Here is a 19293-nt window from a genome sequence, read left to right on the forward strand (position 1 = left end):
GGTGTCCGCTAGCGCTGGGCGGCAGCGGCGGCGCTGCCCGCCCGGGCGAGGGCGGCTTGGGGCTTGCCGCCACAGCCGTGGGCGCCGCACAAGCGTTGGTCTGAAAAGCTGGTGAAACAGCGTGACCTTCAGTTTCAGCGGCAGGGGAGCTTAGCTGTTATTAAACGTAAAGGTTCAGGAAACTTAACTGGTGCGGTGTTCTAAGGCTTATAGTTCTGCCACGGGACGAAGAATGAGCTTTGATTTTAAGAGTACATTCGTTTGCTAGGTGTTACTCACTCCCAAATTCAAGTGCTTATTTTGAGGCTTCTTCAGCGAAGTATTTGCTTATCTTTGCTGCTTTCTACATACGGATCAGATATTGATGAAGGCTTTAAAAAAAAAAAAAACAAACCCAAAACGGGTGGAAGCACAGGGTTTAGTGAAACTGTACCAGATCACTATGTAATTTGATTGCAGAGATGATGATAGTAACTTGGGTTCTGTTCTCAGTATTTAGCACCAGTCCTCTGGCTCTCTAAAAAAAACCCCAAAGCATATTTTCTCTTTGTTTCAGGTGAGCAACTGAACCTGAAATCATACTTTTCCAGTTCTTGAGTCATGTTGCATTTCACGTTGGCTTTAAAAAAAGTAAAAGTGAATGTCAAATAGATCAGTTCTTAAAATACCAAATGACTGTGTGATACCAAGTGGGCAGGCTAATCAAATCCTGAGGAAGGATCTTCGGGAATTCAGCTGGGCATCGCTCATATGGGAATGCATCTTGCACTGCAAGATTTTTAAATCGGAAGCACAGACTTCAGAATGAAAATTGAGCCTTCGGTCTTAGCTCTAAATCTCTTGGCTGAAAGGCTTGCTTTTTAAATCTTAATTGTACTATCACCAAGGCTTTGCATAAACTGGTTAGACATTTAGTTCTTAGCAGGTTCAATTATAAGTCTTTTCAAGGCTATTTGTCATAATAAATGTGTTAACACATGTTCTTGGAGAACATTTGTTAGATAGCTCTTTGAGAAAGTCTGAGTGCAGTTTCTTTCTTTCCAGTCTTCATCACTTACAGAGTATGCTTTTAAAAGGAATTATCCTCTGGATTTGACTGCTATTAATGGCTTACACTTACAAAATGTTGTTGTAGTCACATGTTAGTGTGTATCTTACAACACCTGTTGGTATCTTGAAGGAATAAATATCAACACTTTGTTAAAACTGTAAGATTAAATAATAGTATTTTTCTTAACAGGAGCCCTGGAGTCTGTGAAACACTGAAAGTCAAGTGGAATAAGTAGATGATTGTCAAACTTTTATTCTGAATTTGATCCAACAAAAAGGGAAAATGTCACCTGGGAAAGTTCTGCAACCTGTACTGAAAATGAAGGTGGATGAACTCTTTTTGTGCTGGTTGAGTCAGCCTGCAACTCAGCTGACACTAAAGGACTGCTTGAGAAGAATCAAGAACGAGGAGGAAATGGAGACTGGTCATGGAGATTCAGGAAACGATAAAAATGAGAGGTTTGCTAATAAAAATTCCAATTCCAAGCAATGCGTGTTAGGAGATACCAGATTGCCTTTGATGTCTTTCAGTCCTCCCCAACTTTCTACTACTCTTCCATTGGCAACTCCAGCCAGCCCAAGGAGCATTTCTAATGTTAGAGCAACACGTCGGTCATCAGGAACCAGAGTAGTAAGTTTGTTTCTTACTTATTAGACCTATTTGTTTAAATGGAAGTGAATTTTGTGTTTGTGGTATTGGCAAATTATGCAAGTAATTAGTTTCCCCACGGGAAACTACCGCTGATGGCTAGGTGGCCTAAACTTCCAAAAGACTGTCTTGGCTCCTTGCAGCTGTGTTGGTTTTTATAAGCCATAGATGCCTGACACAAAATGAAAAATGAATTGTTTTCTATTTCCAAAAATTTTTCTGTCAAAAGCAATGTTGTCCTTGTTCTTTAAAACTGCAGAGTGGAAGGCATCTTAAAAATTCCATATCCGGTACAGCTGATTTAGATTTGGTATATCTACCCTGGGTTTCAGCTATAATTTCAAACATCATGCAATATTGATCTGTGTTGCAACTAATTTACATGTTATGTTTGCTTCAGTGTGTGCAGCATAGGTAAGGAAAAGTCAAAACAAGTGATGAGTGCTTTCTGAAGTATTGCCTCTCCTATGCAATAAGGTTACGGCTAGTATCTGTATTCTTGTGTCTCTTAACAGGCATGAACAAACTAAAGTGGTGGAAAAGCTAGAAATAGCCTTATAATAAAAAAGTAGTTTTCAATAATGTCGTTGTGTCCACTGAGCAGTGTCCAGTGTGGGGGAAACCCCATATTTCTAGTTGGAGAATGGAAGAGAAATAATTGTAAAAGCCAAAACCTGGATAGATAGGTCAGATAGCCATGACTAACCAGGTGTCATTCATGAAATACATCTCACATTTATATTAAAAGAAAAATCTAGCATTCTATCAGATGTGGTAGTTTACAAAGGCTATTTAGTTTACCAAATAGATCACAGTTGCTGGATACCTCTTGTTTAACTTAGTTTTGCCAGCGGTAACCCAAACTAGGTGTTGATGCTTCAGATGCCATGCTTTCAATAACAGGCCCTTCCACTGTTAAACACAATCTAATTGTGGATAAATGTAAGTTCCTGTGTCTGTTTGTCGTGTTATTTTTATAGCATGCTGCCTTGACTGCAAATATTCCTTTGTCTAATGATACCAGGCACTATTGTTAGTACAAGACTCAAATTTGGCTCCACTGGATCTGCATATTAACAAAGTAATTGTTTTGGTACTGCATGGTACACTCAATGCTTCCTTTCTAAGGAGGTCTTGACTTATAATAGACAATGCCCTCTATGCAAGAATGACACCCCTGCCCCCAACCTGAGGTGGTTTGGTTTTTTGGTTTTGGTTGGTTTTTTTTAAACTTGCAGTTCAGTTCAATCTAATTACTAGCCCTTTTTATAAATTCTAAAACCAAAACTGGATAGAAGATGATGTGGTGACTGACAAAACTAAGTATTGCATATATGATCTGCCTTATATCAAAGGAGTTGTTAAGAGGCGTGCTGTTTCTATATCAAAGGAGTTGTTAAGAGGCATGCTGTTCCTGCTATAGGACTGTAAATTCATAGAATCATAGAATTGTTTAGGTTGGAAAAGACCTTCAAGATCGAGTCCAACCGTCAACCCAACACCACCATGCCCACTAAACCATGTCCTGAAGTGCCTTGTCTATGTGCTTTTTTAATACCTCCAGGGATGGTGACTCCACCATTTCCCTGGGCAGCCTGTTCCAATGCCTGACAACCCTCTCAGGAAAGAAATTTTTCCTAATATCCAACCTAAACCTCCCCTGCCACAACTTGAGGCCATTACCTCTTGTCCTACCTCCAGCCACCTGACGGAAGAGACCAGCGCCCACCTCACCACAACCTCCTTTCGGGCAGTTGTAGACAGCGATAAGGTCTCCCCTCAGCCTCCTCTTCTCCAGACCAAACAGCCCCAGTTCCCTCAGCCGCTCCTCATAAGACTTGTGCTCCAGGCTCCTCACCAGCTCGGTTGCCCTTCTCTGGACACGCTCCAGCACCTCCATGTCTTTCCTGCAGTGAGGGGCCCAAAACTGAACACAGGACTCGAGGTGCGGCCTCACCAGTGCTGAGTACAGGGGGACGATCCCTTCCCTGCTCCTGCTGGCCACGCTATTTCTGATACAGGCCAGGATGCCGTTGGTCTTCTTGGCCACCTGGGCACACTGCCGGCTCATATTCAGCTGGCTGTCGACCAGCACCCCCAGGTCTTTCTCCGCCGGGCAGCTTTCCAGCCCCTCTTCCCCAAGCCGGTAGCGCTGTGTGGGGTTGTTGTGACCCAAGTGCAGGACCCGGCACTTGGCCTTGTTGAACCTCATACGATTGGCCTCGGCCCATCGATCCAGCCTGTCCAGATCCCTCTGTAGAGCCTTCCTGCCCTCCAGCAGATCAACCCTGCCTCCCAACTTGGTGTCACCTGCAAACTTACTGAGGGTGCACTCGATCCCCTCATCCAGATCACTGGTAAAGATATTAGAGAACTGGCCCCAATACTGAGCCCTGGGGAACACCACTTGTGACCAGCCACCAACTGGATTTAACTCCACTCACCACAACTCTCTGGGCTCGTCCATCCAGCCAGTTTTTACCCAGCAAAGAGTACACCTGTCTAAGCCATGAGCTGCCAGCTTCTCAAGGAGTAACTCATATAATTTAATAATACTGGTAAGTTGTAAGTGGTCATCACTCCCAATCACTCTACATACTTTGGTATCTAACTCAATATACTGGCCAAACCTCCTGGTGTCCCAGGGAAGCCTGCTCAGATTAGTAAGTGTAGGGAGGTTAGAGCTGAGGATGTTTAAGAGTATTGGTTACTTCTTGTCTGTTATTGGTGTGTATTGAATGTATATACCTACCTTTTGACCCACAGGAGTAACAATGTGACTACTGTTTTGCACTAAAACATTTAATCTGAAGCGTTGTCTTGATTTCATAAATATTAATTTTCAAATCTAGCTTGACATCTTGAAGTCCCCACTTAGTTTCAAGACATCACACTTCCAGTCTAGAGTTTGTCTAGATTGACTTTATTTTAATAGGGACTTGTATTTTATGCCTAATCACTAGCCAGACAGCAGCGCATGACAATGGATTTACTTTTTTTTACTTTATGTTCACACTGTTATGTTTCCTGTTTCAGTGAAATGTAAGCAAAGAAATTAGCAGATGCTTAGTTTATTCTTGTATTGGATAAAAGCCAGCAAAGGAAGAGTTTCCATTAAAAGCCACTGTTACTTGATAGCTAACTTGTGCACTGTAATTTCTTCTTCATGTGTCTTGGCTGATCACTTGAAGTAGATTCCATAAAGAACTAGAAGAGATTAATGAAGAGTAACATTCTTTACTTAATTGGAATTGTTTGTATAGTGCTGAGAGAGAACCTAGAGGGTTAGGCTGTTGGTTGTGTTTTCACCCCCCCTCCCAAAGAGTTGGGCAGGGGGAAGTTTCCAAGCAATAAGAAATTTATTTATGGCTTTATTATTCAGCTGAACTGAAGCTTCATCCAAAAGTTTCCTAATCTTTAGGAAGTGTAAATTACATTTGGAGCAGGCATCAGCTTTTTAATACCACCAAGAGTTGCATAATTGCATGTTCTGCCATGACAGTGTATTTTCCTCACAGAAGGCAAAATATACTCGTTTTCTTTGTTGTATGTCCATAAACTACCTGCTGCAGTGTCAAAAGTAATGCATCTGGTTTTGTGCACTTAATCACAGCTCACAAATCGAGCCACAATGGTTTTACCTACCCCATTTGAGTTTAAGTAATTTTGAGGTCCTTGTGTCGTTTCTAGAAATGGAAGAAAATGTTTCAGATGTCTTTTTAAAATAAGAAAGCTTGTACTGTAGGTCCAGTAATACAGATTTAAATTCTAAATAGCAGTCCTAGAAAATGGTAGAAGTTAATGTGCTTAACTCTGTGTGCCTGAGGGTGATACTAGGAAAGGGCTTTTACATACAGCCATAAAGAGCTGGAGAATTATTTCTTTTAGGACTATAAAAGTCAACCTTAGGCATCTTGGTAAACTTTTTCTTACTGTATAAAGGAATTCTTAAAATGCAGCGTACAAGCAGTAAACTTATTTTGGCAGGATACATTTAGAATTTCACTGAGCTGAATCACTACACTTGATTATGGGTAAGGTTGCTGTACGCCTTTTCCTGTTTCTTAAAACGTTCCTGCAACTTTTTTGAAGGACACCAAACAATAAAGCTGATAACAGAAAACTGCCATCTTCAGGTTATTACCAGGTAGTAAGTATGAATGTGTAGGAAACCACATTTTCCTGCTACAGGTTTCTGTACTTGTTAGAAAAACATGTTTTGCAGAATGGGAAGCATTCTTGGAAGACCAGTCTTGAAACTAATTAGATATTTAATCTTCAACACCTTAAACAGTAGCATATGAGCAAAACAAGCTGGTATTTTGATGGCAACTGTTAAAACAGCATTAAAAGTACTGAAGCTGACAGCTATTGTATTTCAGGAGATCTTGTCTTTTTTTCAGGGATTAGCTTGTAATTTAAATTTGAGGGTTATATTTTTAACCAAAATTCAGATGTTGCCACATCTTGTCAGTGGAGAATTTGCTGTCTTTCAAGATAGTTGAAGCCCTCCACTGATTAGCAAGTCTCAAGTACTCTCAGATAATGAAAGAACCTACATAGTCCTTATGTTAAAGATGAACAAAAAACTGAGATGCACTTAAAGCCAGGTTCTGGAAAAACATTAATTCAGAATAAACTGTTGGCTTAATCCATATACACATTTTGAAATCTAGACAGAACTCTACCATGAAAATTCACATTATAGTGTGTTTTGGTGCAAGTGAAAACAGAAGTGTTTGTTTAGAGTGGGTTTTTTTTTTTTTAGGGGAGGTACTTCCCTTCGCTTGCATGGTGTCATTCGCAGTGAAGGTCAGTGTCCAACTGTCCATTGTACGAACACTGTAATTGCAAAGTTCTGGTCATCTTCATTATGTGATGTGCTAAGTGCTTGGTAGTATTCTGAAAGTAGGCTTGTGATTTGTATGTACTAAAATAACAAAATCAGAGGCATAGAAAAATCTCAACATTTAACTCTTGAATATTTTATGAGTATATTGTTGTAAAGAAAGAAGTTCTAGAGCTCTTAACTTTCAAACTTGAGGAATAGCTGTTATAGCTTTCTTCTAACCCTTATCACTACTGTACATGGATTTGCCAGTGTTTCTGGCACCACAGATTATCTTAAACATATGGGGTATACATAAATGTACACTGTTCCTCACATTGTCAAAAATGCTAGGCCTCAAGGCTTAAAAGATGCCGCAGGCAAGATGTTTAATCCTAACCAGCTGGTGTGCAAGGCATCTGGGGAAACAATTCACAGAATTCCCTATGGGCATTTTGGGGGGTGGTGGTGCAGAGAGAACGTGATATGATCTGAAGTACTTAAAAGTTATTTTCCGTTTCTCTGCAGGGTCAACCTTTGATACAAAGGTAGTTCTTGGATTGGTTTCTGTATATCCTTTGCTTGATAAGCATACTGTTCCTGCTTGTTATCCCATGACAATTATTAAAGCTTATTGTCCCATATTTCTGTAATTTGTAATGCTTTTACTACTTTACCATATTGCTGCATAGCTGTTTTCATCACTACCATTCTTGCCAAATTTTTGTTACCAGTTAGTTGATTCAAGTGGGGTGGTGCTACTAGAATCCATTTGAGTTTAAAGGGAGACTAGAATGAAACCTTTTAACATTGATAGAAGTTTGAGCATGATAATGCTTAACAGTTCCTTTTTGGGACAAATGAGTTGTTCTGAGAACTTCACTTAAACGGTAGCTAGGCTTATACCTGCATCTGTTAGACCAGTGGTGGACTATCTCCATGTTCTGCAGGTGTGCTGTAAGTTTTTTTGGGGATCACCTTCTACTAGCAAGGAGAGAAACCATGTTCATAAAACATCAGAAAAGTAAGAGGAATGACAGTGTTTGAATCCTGCCAGCTTTTCACATAAGCAGTTATTAAGCTTTGATGTTGGCCTTGACATTTCAAGTGTCTAGTCTTATATGTTGTCTGCATCTGAATTGCTACCTAGTATACCTTAATACCAGAAGCAATGTTAACTACTAATTCTGGGTTATGTAAGCTGTATTAGCATTGCACTGCACACCAGGTTAGGCTGTGCAGGACTGAGCATGGTCTAGCACATACATTCCCTAACTCTGTATTATGCAAAGCTAGTGTTAATAGCGCCGTGTCCCACGACTAAGTGGGGAGCATGGTGGACTTGGCTTCCAACTCAAGCCCGTGACTTAAAGGCAGACTGTAAATAACCTGGTATCAAACTGATGTACTTTTATGATGATAACAGGGTACTATGACAGATGTCAGCACTAATGCGTTCACAATAAAGCTCCTTCTATGGTGCCAACAAAGGAAGGGCAGCCAGAAGTTCATATTAAGGTCTGGAAGAGTGCAGCTATAGGTGTTCCTAGAAAATCATTATTAGTTTCAAGTGTGGCAAAATAATAGTAGTCAGCATAAGCAGCACTGGTAGTATGTTGTGTTAGTCTTAAGCTTTGGTTTACTGAATAGCTTGGAATAGAAGAATTGTTATCCTGATTAGAGAACTGGCTATTCATTTTATGTATAAATGAGAAACTGAAAGTTGTTCACTGTTGTAGCTTTTTGGTAGTGCTCCTTATTCTAACTGCATCTTGTCCCCTGGGATATAAATGTTACACTTTTCTTAGCAGTAGTATTACTTCTGTTTACACATTGTGCTTTGTTAGAAGAAATAGTGATTTTTGTCCTCTTTCAAAGTGGCAGTTGCACTTGAAAGAGAAGGTATTTGTCCTACTGGAAACTCATAAATATTTCTTACATGCTGCATCCAGCCTTAAGAGGTTTTGGCATTTCTAGTGCTGAAAAATTGAATTCAGAATTATACGTACTTTTCTTCAAATTTAAAATTCACCTGAGTTCTGACACAGGACAAATTCAAGTATTTGGATGAAACTTATTAATCACAGGCACTCTCTCCTGTGTGAGTAACTGTCACTTAAAAGCAAAGAAAAAAAAGTTCATAGCTGTATGAGATCATTACTTACTTTCAGTTGCTTCTTTCTGCTCTGTCTTTTGAAACATTTAAGCTTAATTATAGCTTTACATCAGTAACTTAAACAGTTCATTCTTTTAACAGGTGGTCAGTCTGGGATGAAATTAGATATTGATATAAAGGAGATAGCTTTCTTTTTTTTCCTGCAGTGATGCTTGAGAACCCATCTTATATTTTTGAGAACCTCTCCAGATGCCCTACACTTACTCTGTCAGCAAGAAATAAGCTTGAGGACAAAAGTAAGTATGGGGCTTACTTCAGTACAAAATGATTAATGCAGTTCATCCAGTGAACTAGTTTGTCCTAAGACAGACCTAGTAATGATTGCACAGAATTTTTCAGCAAGCAATGTGATGAGAAAAATCTACAAAATACCAATGGTAATAACATATGGCTGAGCCTCGCAAATTTGGAGGCTTTGCACACACAACTGTCTTGAAAAATTAAATGAAAGTTATGCAACTTAAGTAGTTGCATTGATTCGAGAAGATACCAGTTAAGCGCTCTTGTTGTTTTCTGCAGTCCACAACAAATGGTTACTAAATTTAGTGTTCTAACTGTGGCATAATATGTAAATAACTCCTTTGTGTTGGGTTGGATTAGTGTGGTGTTCTTGTCTTCAGGTTAACCAGATGGTACTAATGTCTTGGTAGATAAGATTAGTTTGTATTCTGTGAACAATTGGTACAGCTTAAAATGGGTCCATAGAAAGCTAACCAGTGATCAAGAGGTGTTTTTAAAAGTGTGTTCTGGTACTTCATGTTAGATGTGCCCCTTTTGTAATAGCAATCACTATTCTATATTAAAAAATAGCTAGAAACTGTAGAGCTACCCATGTACCATTTCTTGACCACAGATATTTGCAGGGATAATGGGCTCTTAGGGCTGTTGGGATATGTTCTTAAATAACCTTGTGCATACTGCTTAGTTTCATTTCATGTGGAACTAGCCTTACATATTTGTTCTATGCAAATCTTACTAGAAACTGGCTGATTTCAGGCAACAAATGAGACAAATTGGAAGACTACAAGGAGACTTTCACAACATTTGTAGAAATCTATATGCAAGGAGAATGCAGGGAAAGACCTTATGAGTGGGTGACAAGGGAAACATTGCAAAATATCTATAAAATGGAGTTGTAAATGTGCCCATCATGAACAAGGTTTGATTGGACCTTCTTGACATTATCTTGACAAAACAAGGCTTGTAGAGCTTATGAAATGGCTTGACTTGGTCTGTTTTTAGAGTTCAGCAGAATGAGAACAGTTTCTAAGCAGTTTTATTCCTTTAGAAGCTAGATTTGTATTGATAAACAGCTAACACTCTAGATTTTGTAAATATTTCTACTAGATGTGATCATCACTGATATATCATGAATAATCATCCTTGTGGCATACTTCATTGACTAAGAAATAAAGCAAACTATTTGAAATTAAGTAATGTTGAAAACACTTAATGGGTTAGATTATTCTTCTGACTACTAATAGTCTTCATGAATAGTCATCATTTACAGCAAAGACTTGTAAAAAGTCTTCTGTTGTAACTTAAGATTTTAAACAAAAGATCACCAATTTTGTCTTACTTGCTGTTAACACACTGAAGAATACCTCCTAAAATTTTGAGTACTTGCTTATTAATCAAGTAACAAATTTAAGCTTAGTATTTTAGAAAGATCTAGAATGTTTGAAAACATATTTAGACTTCACATCAAGACTTCCAGTGATGGAGAATGGAGGAAATTGCTAGTCAAGAGTACTGTTGCTGTTCTGGCAATGTATTTGTGGTGTTATACCTCTGTAAGTTGTCTTATTACTTAAGTCTTATTTCTTCATGTGTAATGGTTGCCCCTTTAGTTATAATACTGGAAGCTAAAGTTCAGTTGGTTACCAGTGACCAGCTTCTTTGCTCTGCCTTCCTTCTTTGCTTTGTCCTTTAGCACTGTACCCTGCTTGCAAGTTTGGAAGTGCATGACTTTTTAGCTCTGCAGAAACTGGTATAGTTTCTGTTGCCTATATCAACTGAAATCAGTATAGTTTCATTTCCTATATCAGCAAAGATTTTAGGCTGGTACATGATCAACACAGTAGTGTTAGTTCAAGAGTAAGTCTTTACAGAAGTTCTACCAGAAATCCCATTGTTGGTTGGTAAATTACAATTTGCAATCCTAGTGACTGACTTGTAGAACAGGGTCTGTATCTTAAACTTCCTGATTCGTCGGTTCTGCTTTAAGATCTTTGGGGAGGGAAGTCTCAAGTGAAAGCAAGAAGCTGTCCTGCAGCTGTCACTGACTTGAAATTATTGTCTTGTGATTTCAGGGACTAAATTACATGTCGTGTTAAGCTTGTGATGCTGGAATTAAAGTAGTGGTTGTACTTCATACACCAATCATTCTAGTTTTGGAAATGATGAAATTCGAAGATATAAATGTGTTTTTGAAAGGATTAATTGAAAATTCAGTTCATGTCAAAATGATGAAGTACTGAATAGCTGGTGCAATGTTTAAGTAAGTCGCTGGACAGTTATAAAACATTGTCATTCATGTTCTTTATACCAGATTACTCTGTCAACTTCTAAATTAAGGTGACACAGGGTAAATAATGGCAATCTAGAAATGACTAAATACCTAAAATGGCCTGTGTGACTTTGAAAAGTTGCATAATGCATAACATAACTCTGTTATAAAAGCTGGTGTCTCCTGTGGGAAGATCTCAGTGGCATTCCAAATCAGCCTGAACTGCTTCTTCATTTCAACCTATTCTGCTATTCAGATGCTTACCTTGGTAAAGTTACAAATGTATATGTTATGGACTGTAGCTTCCTCTGTGGCTAGTCTCTGTAGCATCATGGTTCATCTAAAATGTAAAAAAAAAAAAAAAAAAAAAAAAAAAAAAAAACCCAGCATCTTATTAGAGCAAGTGTTACTTTAATTTGTATAATTCATACTAGATATTTTGCTTATGTCTTTCTCTGTTTAATAGCTACCTCAGCAGCATCAATTTGGGTGTACCTGGTTTTCATGATCTGATGAATAAGGTCATATGAAGATCATGAATAGTAAATAGGCTCTGTCTGTGGAACACTATTCCAGCAACCTGTTTCCATTAAAACTCTGTTTATGCTATATACAAATAAATAAAATGTAAATGGATAAAGTTTTCCTAAGATGGCAGAGAACATGAGAATTGTTCTGAAAGGAATATAAACTATCCATTAACTGTCAGGCTTTGGTTTTATAGTATCTAGTGTTGATGCTTGCTGAAGTTAGTCTGCCAGATGCAGTTAGCAATCTAAAAAGGCCTGTGCTATGTCCTTGGAGTCCAGGCAGTGTAATCATAGCAAGGTGACATGTATCTTCTCTTGCTTATAATCTGATAACAGCCCATGGCATGGTGTACATACATGGCATTCTTTCGGTAATGCACAGAGAATCTGATCAGTCAATCCTTCCTGGGCTACCAACATGACCATATATCTCACATCTAACCAGTGTCTTTTTATTCACTGTCTTGCCTCCTAAAAATTCTGGATTCTTCCAGCAACTGTGGAAAGATCGTCCACGCATTGCTCTGTCTAATCCAAGAGTACAGGAAAATTTAATCATCAGAGAAGGCATGCACATTCAAGACTTCCATGTTTTTTAATTGTCTGTGTGCTCTATGGGAGAGGCATTGCATCCTCCAAGAAAAAAAAAAATGCATCTAGACCCAGATTCACACTTCCTTCCAAGGCCAAAGGGTCAGTTTCTCCCTGTGAAGGCAGATTTAACTACAAAGTGACAACATCTAGCAGTTCATGGGTGTAGCACACCATACTCAAAACACTGTCAATAACTTTAAAGCAATCAGTTTGGGTAGCTGGTACCTGGGTATGAGCATAACTTGATACCTTCTGTGGTGTAGACATTGTAGACTTCATCTTCCTTGGGTTTTGTCAGTGTACTGGTGAAAAGGGGTGGCTCTCATCCAAAGGAGAGTTAGGGATGAATAGTAATACTTTATCCTGTTCAGCTCACAAGTGCATTGTCCTCTTGTTCTCTTCCCATACAGAGCAGTTAGAAATGGGAAGTTACTAGCAAGAAGCGAGATAAGTGTCTGTAAAACTGGGAAAACTGATTATTTGGGATCCCATTAAATCTCTTCCCTTATCCATCAGTATAAGGATAGATAGGTTTCAACCTTGTGCGTCCTTATTTCAAGACAGGGGTTTGGGGAAATGACAATAAAAATCAATATTTGTTAATTCAATATTGAAAAATCAGTATCAGTGGGTTTTCCCCTCCCACCCCTGAGTGGGTCACCTTGTCAATAGATGCTAATATTCTTGATTGCTTAGGCAGTTATATGGATAAATAGCAGAATTTTCTTTGCTACTTCCCATTTATTCTTGTATTTTCCCATTCTCTAGACATTTCATGTTTTGCAGTACCTGCTCTACTGAGTTCAAGGTCAGTAAATCTTGCTATGTACTGTAGTCTCCTGAGAAGGGAGTGTTTTGTTTATTGCTCATAATAATGTAAAATAACACACTTGGACAATTGAGACTTTAGTCCATTGCTATAAAGAGGTTTTTCCCTGCAAGGGCCTTTTTGAAGACTTGAGAGGGAGTTTTAGAATTCTTTTCAAAGAGAAGCACTATCATTCTTCATTCATTTATTTAGACTATGTCAACACTGGGCATTGCTATATATAGTGTTAAGCAGAAAGGTACTGCAGGTGCTACCAAGCCTGCCTAAGTTGTGTTTTCTCAATTTATAGGTCATAAAATCAAATCTGACTGAGATGGACATTACCTTTTAATCTTTCCCCTTGGTTTTTACTCAGTACCTTGAGAACTGCTGTTACAACAGTGACCCACGGGCTACCACTGTCTGCAGTAGTAAATTAAAGATCTTCAGACTAATGTAAATAATGCATTTACTTAACGAGCATTTTGTTTACTGAAGTGCAATGTCACTTCCATCTACTATTATGCAATGCGTTTCGCAGAAACTGGGTTAGGTTTGTTAGAAGTTCAGTCTGACTGTGGAGCTTTGATCTGAGGTGTTAGGAACCAATTAACTATCAAATGCCTAATATTTATGCAAATAATGGGGCATATCTAGTTCCAGCATCTTTCAGTATATCAAAGGCCAGGTATGGACTATCTGGTCTAGAAATAACACTTGATAATATTAAATAATGGTAATAGTCCAGTCACAATCCTCTGTGAAGACTGAGGAAAAAAAACAGCATTTCGGGGTTTTTTTTGTATTGTTTGTTTGTTTTCTTAGGCTAGCAATGAATTGCTGCTTTCATTTGTCTGTCTTCTGGTATATTTATGTAACTTCTTGTTTTTATGTCCTGCCTCATAGTAGCTGTGTCTTACCAAGTATTATTTGCTGCTTTACTTTTTTTGTATATCTTCCTGAACTATTTGCTTGTACTAGTAATGCCTTTTTTCCACTTTAGTACTAAGATATATTTCAGATGTTTAAAGTTGTGCTGTTTCTTTTTTTTTTTTTTCTATATTGAGAAAGATGCTACCTTGCCTTAGTTACCATCTCAACTGCTCTGTTCTGCCCCTCACTAACAAGTTACTTTTGGAAAGGGTTACACTAGTTGCATAACCCTTTACATTGGCTGTCGTGGAGATATGACAGTTCTCTTTCCACAGTTAACCCAGGAGCCACTGTAATTTCTGTGGCATTGCAGGCTGAGGGATTCTATTAGGCTGCACACTGTTGCCATTGGGCTTGCTCATTCAGCCTTATTTAAACTGTCTCCAAGGGCCAAACAGGCTTTCTGTCATCTTGGTTCACATGTTACCGGGTTGAAGACCAAACCCCAGCAACTAAAGGTTTTGTATGGCTGAATACATCTTGTTACATATTTAACTTATTTTCTTGGAAGCTTCCTGTAATGCTGGGATGCTTTTTTCAAAGACTTGAAGTCAGTTCACCATAATCTCTTAAGACTTTAAATCTGCCAGTATATGCTTCTGACAAGCAATTGCATTTTTGTAGGCAAGATTTTTCTGAGGCATTCTTCAGGTTTCTATTTCCTCTACATTACCCAAAATATAAGTGATCCTCGTCTTTGTCTCACTTAAATACTTTTGTGTTAAAGCCACATAAATATTACACTGCTATTGAGTATGTTTAGGTCTCTATTAAAGTGGTAAACTCTTTAGCCACAGTCCCTTGAGTCAGGTCCATTCATAGTGTGTGTCTTTAGCTTTGGAAGGAAGCTCTGGGCATGCACCTTCCCCTCTGTTTATCTAGCTAATTATAAGCTGCCAGGATACTTGAACAGCCTCATGGCTGGCATCCAGCCCTTCATCCAGGAAAAGGTTTTGCCTTAGCTCTCACTAGAGAGAATTCAGATTTAGAATAAATGTAATGCTATACCTGAACACTCCTAGTTTGATCTGGATGGAGGCTGACTTTCCCTTTCTCCTGTGGGTAATTCATGACTGAAAAGGTTAAAATAGATCTTAGGGGGTTCTTGACCACATTGCTTTATAAATGCTCAATCTCCTTAAATGTGGCAGTACAAAACCCTTTTCTGTTCAGATGGTAAAAAGGAAGTGATTAATAGCTGCCAATGTACTTGCCTCTCACAGTGTATTGCAACTAAACGCTCAGTTGCATGTAGATGCTTCATATATGGCAACCTGTGAACTTTTGACAACTTTACTGCATACAGGTACGTAAACGACCACTAGGTTTGAAAACAGACTAGTGACAATACTGCTAAAACAATATTAGGCTAACAATGGGGACTGACTTAACATCTACCTCAGGAAGTGAAGTAATATTATGACAATGAAATACAGAATATTCAAAATACTGAACATAATATGCTGGTTAAGTGATGACTGACTCTGAGCTCCATTTGAAAAAAGGAGGGAAATCTGTAACTCTTTCCAAAATGGAGTTCAGAACACTGATTTCTTACTGAGGCTTCTTCAGCAGGTTTAGGTGAACTGGAGCTCCAGTCTTTTAGGTTAGCTCTCCTTGTGGCAGTCAGTCATCTTAATGGCATATTACAGACACCTCAAACAAGACTGTGAATTGGAGTGTATCACCTGGTGAAAATAGAATGCAATTCAGGTGAGAAGATACCTTTCCTTACTTGCAGGGCTGTTTTGCCTAACCTGAAATGCAATCTGCCTTGCAATGCAACCTTCCTGACCTTCCCCAAACATCTTGGTCTGGAATGGGTATTTGTTGCCAGAGTAGGATTCTTCTCCTACTCTAACACCTCAGTCCTTCGTCTCAAGTTCCAGGCATGCTGCTGTTGTATGCTGTGTACCCAGCTCCCCACTGGCTTCCCTGTGTCCCAAGGGTTATCACAGGCTAGTTGATTTGATCTTCCTGAAAGACAGTGAGTGACAGACAGTTTTGCTCAATGCAGTTTGATAATCTGGTCATGCCAACCACAACATGTCTGACTCTTGCCTTGTCAATTCCTTTCTTGTTCTCCCACTTCCGAAGAAATAAATATCTTCATAATGAGTTGCAATAAAAAAGAAGGGGGAGAAAGCTGGATACTGAATTAAAAACAAGAAAACTGGCTTTTTGTCATCATTTACTTTTTAACAGTGTGTGATAAACTAAAAAGGATCCAATTAAGACAAATCATGTTTCACTAGTACTTTTTCATGGTTTCCTTTTCTTAATCTTATGAGGATATTTACTGTGGGGTTTTAATACATTGTTACGTGACAGAATGGCTATGAATGGATGAATAGGGCTAAAGATTATAGATAACACAGTGTGGGGGTAAAATAATGCCATCCAGTAAGAGAAGTCTTGAACTTAGTGGTGAAAAAGTTGTTTTAGTATTTCTTGGGCTGTGTATATCTTTGTGTAATCAAGAAAGTGGCCTTATTTAAAGCATGAGGGATGAAAACAGAGCCAGATCTTTCCTTCTATGCTGTTAGTAACTAAACGTGTGCATGAGAAGGTACAGATAATAAATGGGCAACGTACCACTATCATGGAGAATTTTGGGGTGCTAAGAGTGTTCACAGCTTGAACTGGAATAGCAAGAGTTGCCATACTTTATAGCTGTAATGGTGGTATTTGAAAAAAAGACTTGATCAAAATAGCATCATTTCATAAAGATTGCTATGGTACCGGTATACCTACTTAAAATGTGAAAACTTCACCAGTTACCAATTAATGTACCTAAAACCTCCTATAAAGGAGGAAGGACAGAGGGTCACTTTAATTTCCACAAAAGCTTATCAGATTTCTGTTTCTGTGAAGAATATTGCTGTGGACTAAAACATGGCCTCACCCCTCTCTAAAATGTATTTGAGATTCAATAAACTGAAAATAGAGTGGTAGCTGACTCTAACTTCAGTGCTACTGAAATGTGACAGGTATGCAATCTAGTATGTGGATGTTAATGTTTATAAACTCCTATCCTATTTAAGAAAAAAAGTAACCTGTCAAATTTTTTCATATTTTGTTACATCATTGATATTTCTAATGTAGCTTTTCTGTAAAACATGATTTAAAGCAGCATTTCATTGTGGTAACATTTGCCTCATTTCTGCTACTGCTTTCTGCCTTAGCATTTGAATGATTAGATTCTTAGACTATAGTAACTTAGGTCTAGATGAATGTAAAAAAAATCTGTTTCATTAAACTATGGGAGCCACTCTGAAAGTCTGTCTAGCTTTTTCTATCATTGCCTTCATTTTCCCAGTGTAATAGGGCTCCTGCTAAAGGACTGAAGAGTTTAAAAGGAATTTAATTGCTGTGTAATAAGCCTTATCCTTTGGTGAGGTACTTCATTGAAGCTAGACAGTGAGTGTTTTGTGACAGAAGGAAGAGCTGAGGGGGATGGGAGGAGGAGGAAGCTACAAAATGACCAGGGCTGGCCTCTCTGCATTCCTGTAAGGCTTGCTTTTTTAAAATTGGAAGCTGCTTTTATAGATGCTCCAGCAAACAGGTTTGTTTTTTTCCATACTGTCCCATTTAGACTTTGGAATGCGCGTACAAAAGGGCAGGCCCCCAAAGTGACTTTCCAATCTGTTTTTGCGATTCCAGCCAAGTTCCCTTTAATGTATGGAGCAGGCGAAGTTGAGCTGACTCTCATAGTATCACGGAACTCGGGCGCAGCTGCTGCTTTAAGTGGCACTGTGTGATAATACAACAGCTCTGCTATTTACTGGGACTCAAGTGCCTGGACTGGCACACAGAGACATTATATGAAATCCGAAAGCATGAGGATAAAGGAGATTTCCTTACGGCAAGATCCTGATCTAAGAAAGGAGTTGGCATTGCTAGCTCGAGGATGTGATTTTGTTTTACCTTCTAGATTCAAGAAGAGGCTGAAAGCTTTTCAGCAGGTCCAGGTTTGTCTTTCCATTCTTATACAATTAAGTTATTGTTGTCAGTTGTACCTTCACAACCACGCAAACTGCAGGAAATACATTGAAATTCTTCCTAAACTAGCAGAATTTCAATAGTCTGTTCCATATATGATGATTTCTTCTGTGTTTTAGAAGACAGTGCAGGTAGTTTTCTGCAAACAAAAAATGAGAGTTTAGTGAAGCATGTGGTGGAGATAAAGTATGATGTTTGCACAGAGGCATACGCAGTGGAAAGTTGGTGTGCTTAATGCTATTAGACTTTTAAAGACTGTGTTTTCCTTAATCTGCATAATCATAATATGCATGCATTTCCTCAGGGGGTGTAATTTACCTTTTATTGAAACTGGGCATATAAAATACACTGAAATAGGCTGTAACTTTACTAACTCAAACATAATATGTGAAAAGGTGCTTTCATTCTTACACGATGATCCTGAATTCCTTTAGATTATGTTTATTTTGGACTTCATATTTGGATGAGATCAGTTGTTGCTACATGGTTCACACATGTGCCTCTGCTGTTTTGCAGCAGTGAGTTAAATCCACCATTTTAAAGTGAGCTCATAATTGAGAATACAAGCATTTGAAATGTATAATTAGAAGAACTATGTATATAGTAAATGTTCAGAGAGATTGTCTTTTGGGAGGGAGAAAAAAGTGTACAACTTCTATTGGAGAAACTGAAATTTGGTATTTCCTCAAACACACTTAACTTTAAGGCTTTTGGTTTGTGAAAGCATTCACTTTGTCCTTACCTCACCCTCACTTCTAATTCATGTACTAAAGGTTTATCAGTGATGGTATGTGTGACTTTTTTACCGTTTTTTAATTAAGGAAATTTTAGCAGTTGAATAAATATTACATTATCTTAGGATTCCTGGCTTTTAAAATCATTCTAAATATAGCCTGCTACTTAATTTTGAATTCAGTGCACTAGTGTCCCTTTCAGGTGACCTTCAAGAGAGGGCCATAGAGCCCTATGACCCTAAAAATGTGTTAGCCTTCTGTCTTCTACATTATTATTTCAAATTTGTTTCAGCTGAGCTATATAAGCAATGTTTATTCCTTTGTGCAAAGCAGAATCTAAGTGCTGACCCTGTTGTTTTATGCCATTCATCATAAACTTGTGAATGAAAGGATTTTATTACTTGAATCTTTTGTGATGAATTGGAGACAGAGAAGGAAACTTGCTGGCTAGAGACAACAGGAAAAGAAAATACTATCTTA

The 19293-nt window shown here is 38.4% G+C and overlaps 1 protein-coding gene across 2 annotated transcripts in view; it reads left to right on the forward strand.

Annotated features, from left to right (window-relative positions):
* The first annotated feature begins 1333 nt into the window (after positions 1 to 1333).
* Positions 1334 to 19293, forward strand: part of PPP2R3B (protein phosphatase 2, regulatory subunit B'', beta) — a 53728-nt gene continuing 35768 nt past the window's right edge. Inside the window, exon 1 of one of the 2 annotated variants that reach the window (XM_010580452.1) lies at positions 1334 to 1681. In XM_010580452.1, coding sequence (XP_010578754.1) covers positions 1334 to 1681 — 348 coding nt within the window. Of the gene's footprint in view, positions 1682 to 17743; positions 18049 to 19293 lie in introns of those variants that run through there. The other variant, XM_010580453.1, reaches the window with a different exon arrangement.

Source organism: Haliaeetus leucocephalus, unplaced genomic scaffold (genome assembly GCF_000737465.1).
Source record: "Haliaeetus leucocephalus isolate CR32 unplaced genomic scaffold, Haliaeetus_leucocephalus-4.0 Scaffold712, whole genome shotgun sequence".
Classification (NCBI taxonomy): domain Eukaryota; kingdom Metazoa; phylum Chordata; class Aves; order Accipitriformes; family Accipitridae; genus Haliaeetus; species Haliaeetus leucocephalus.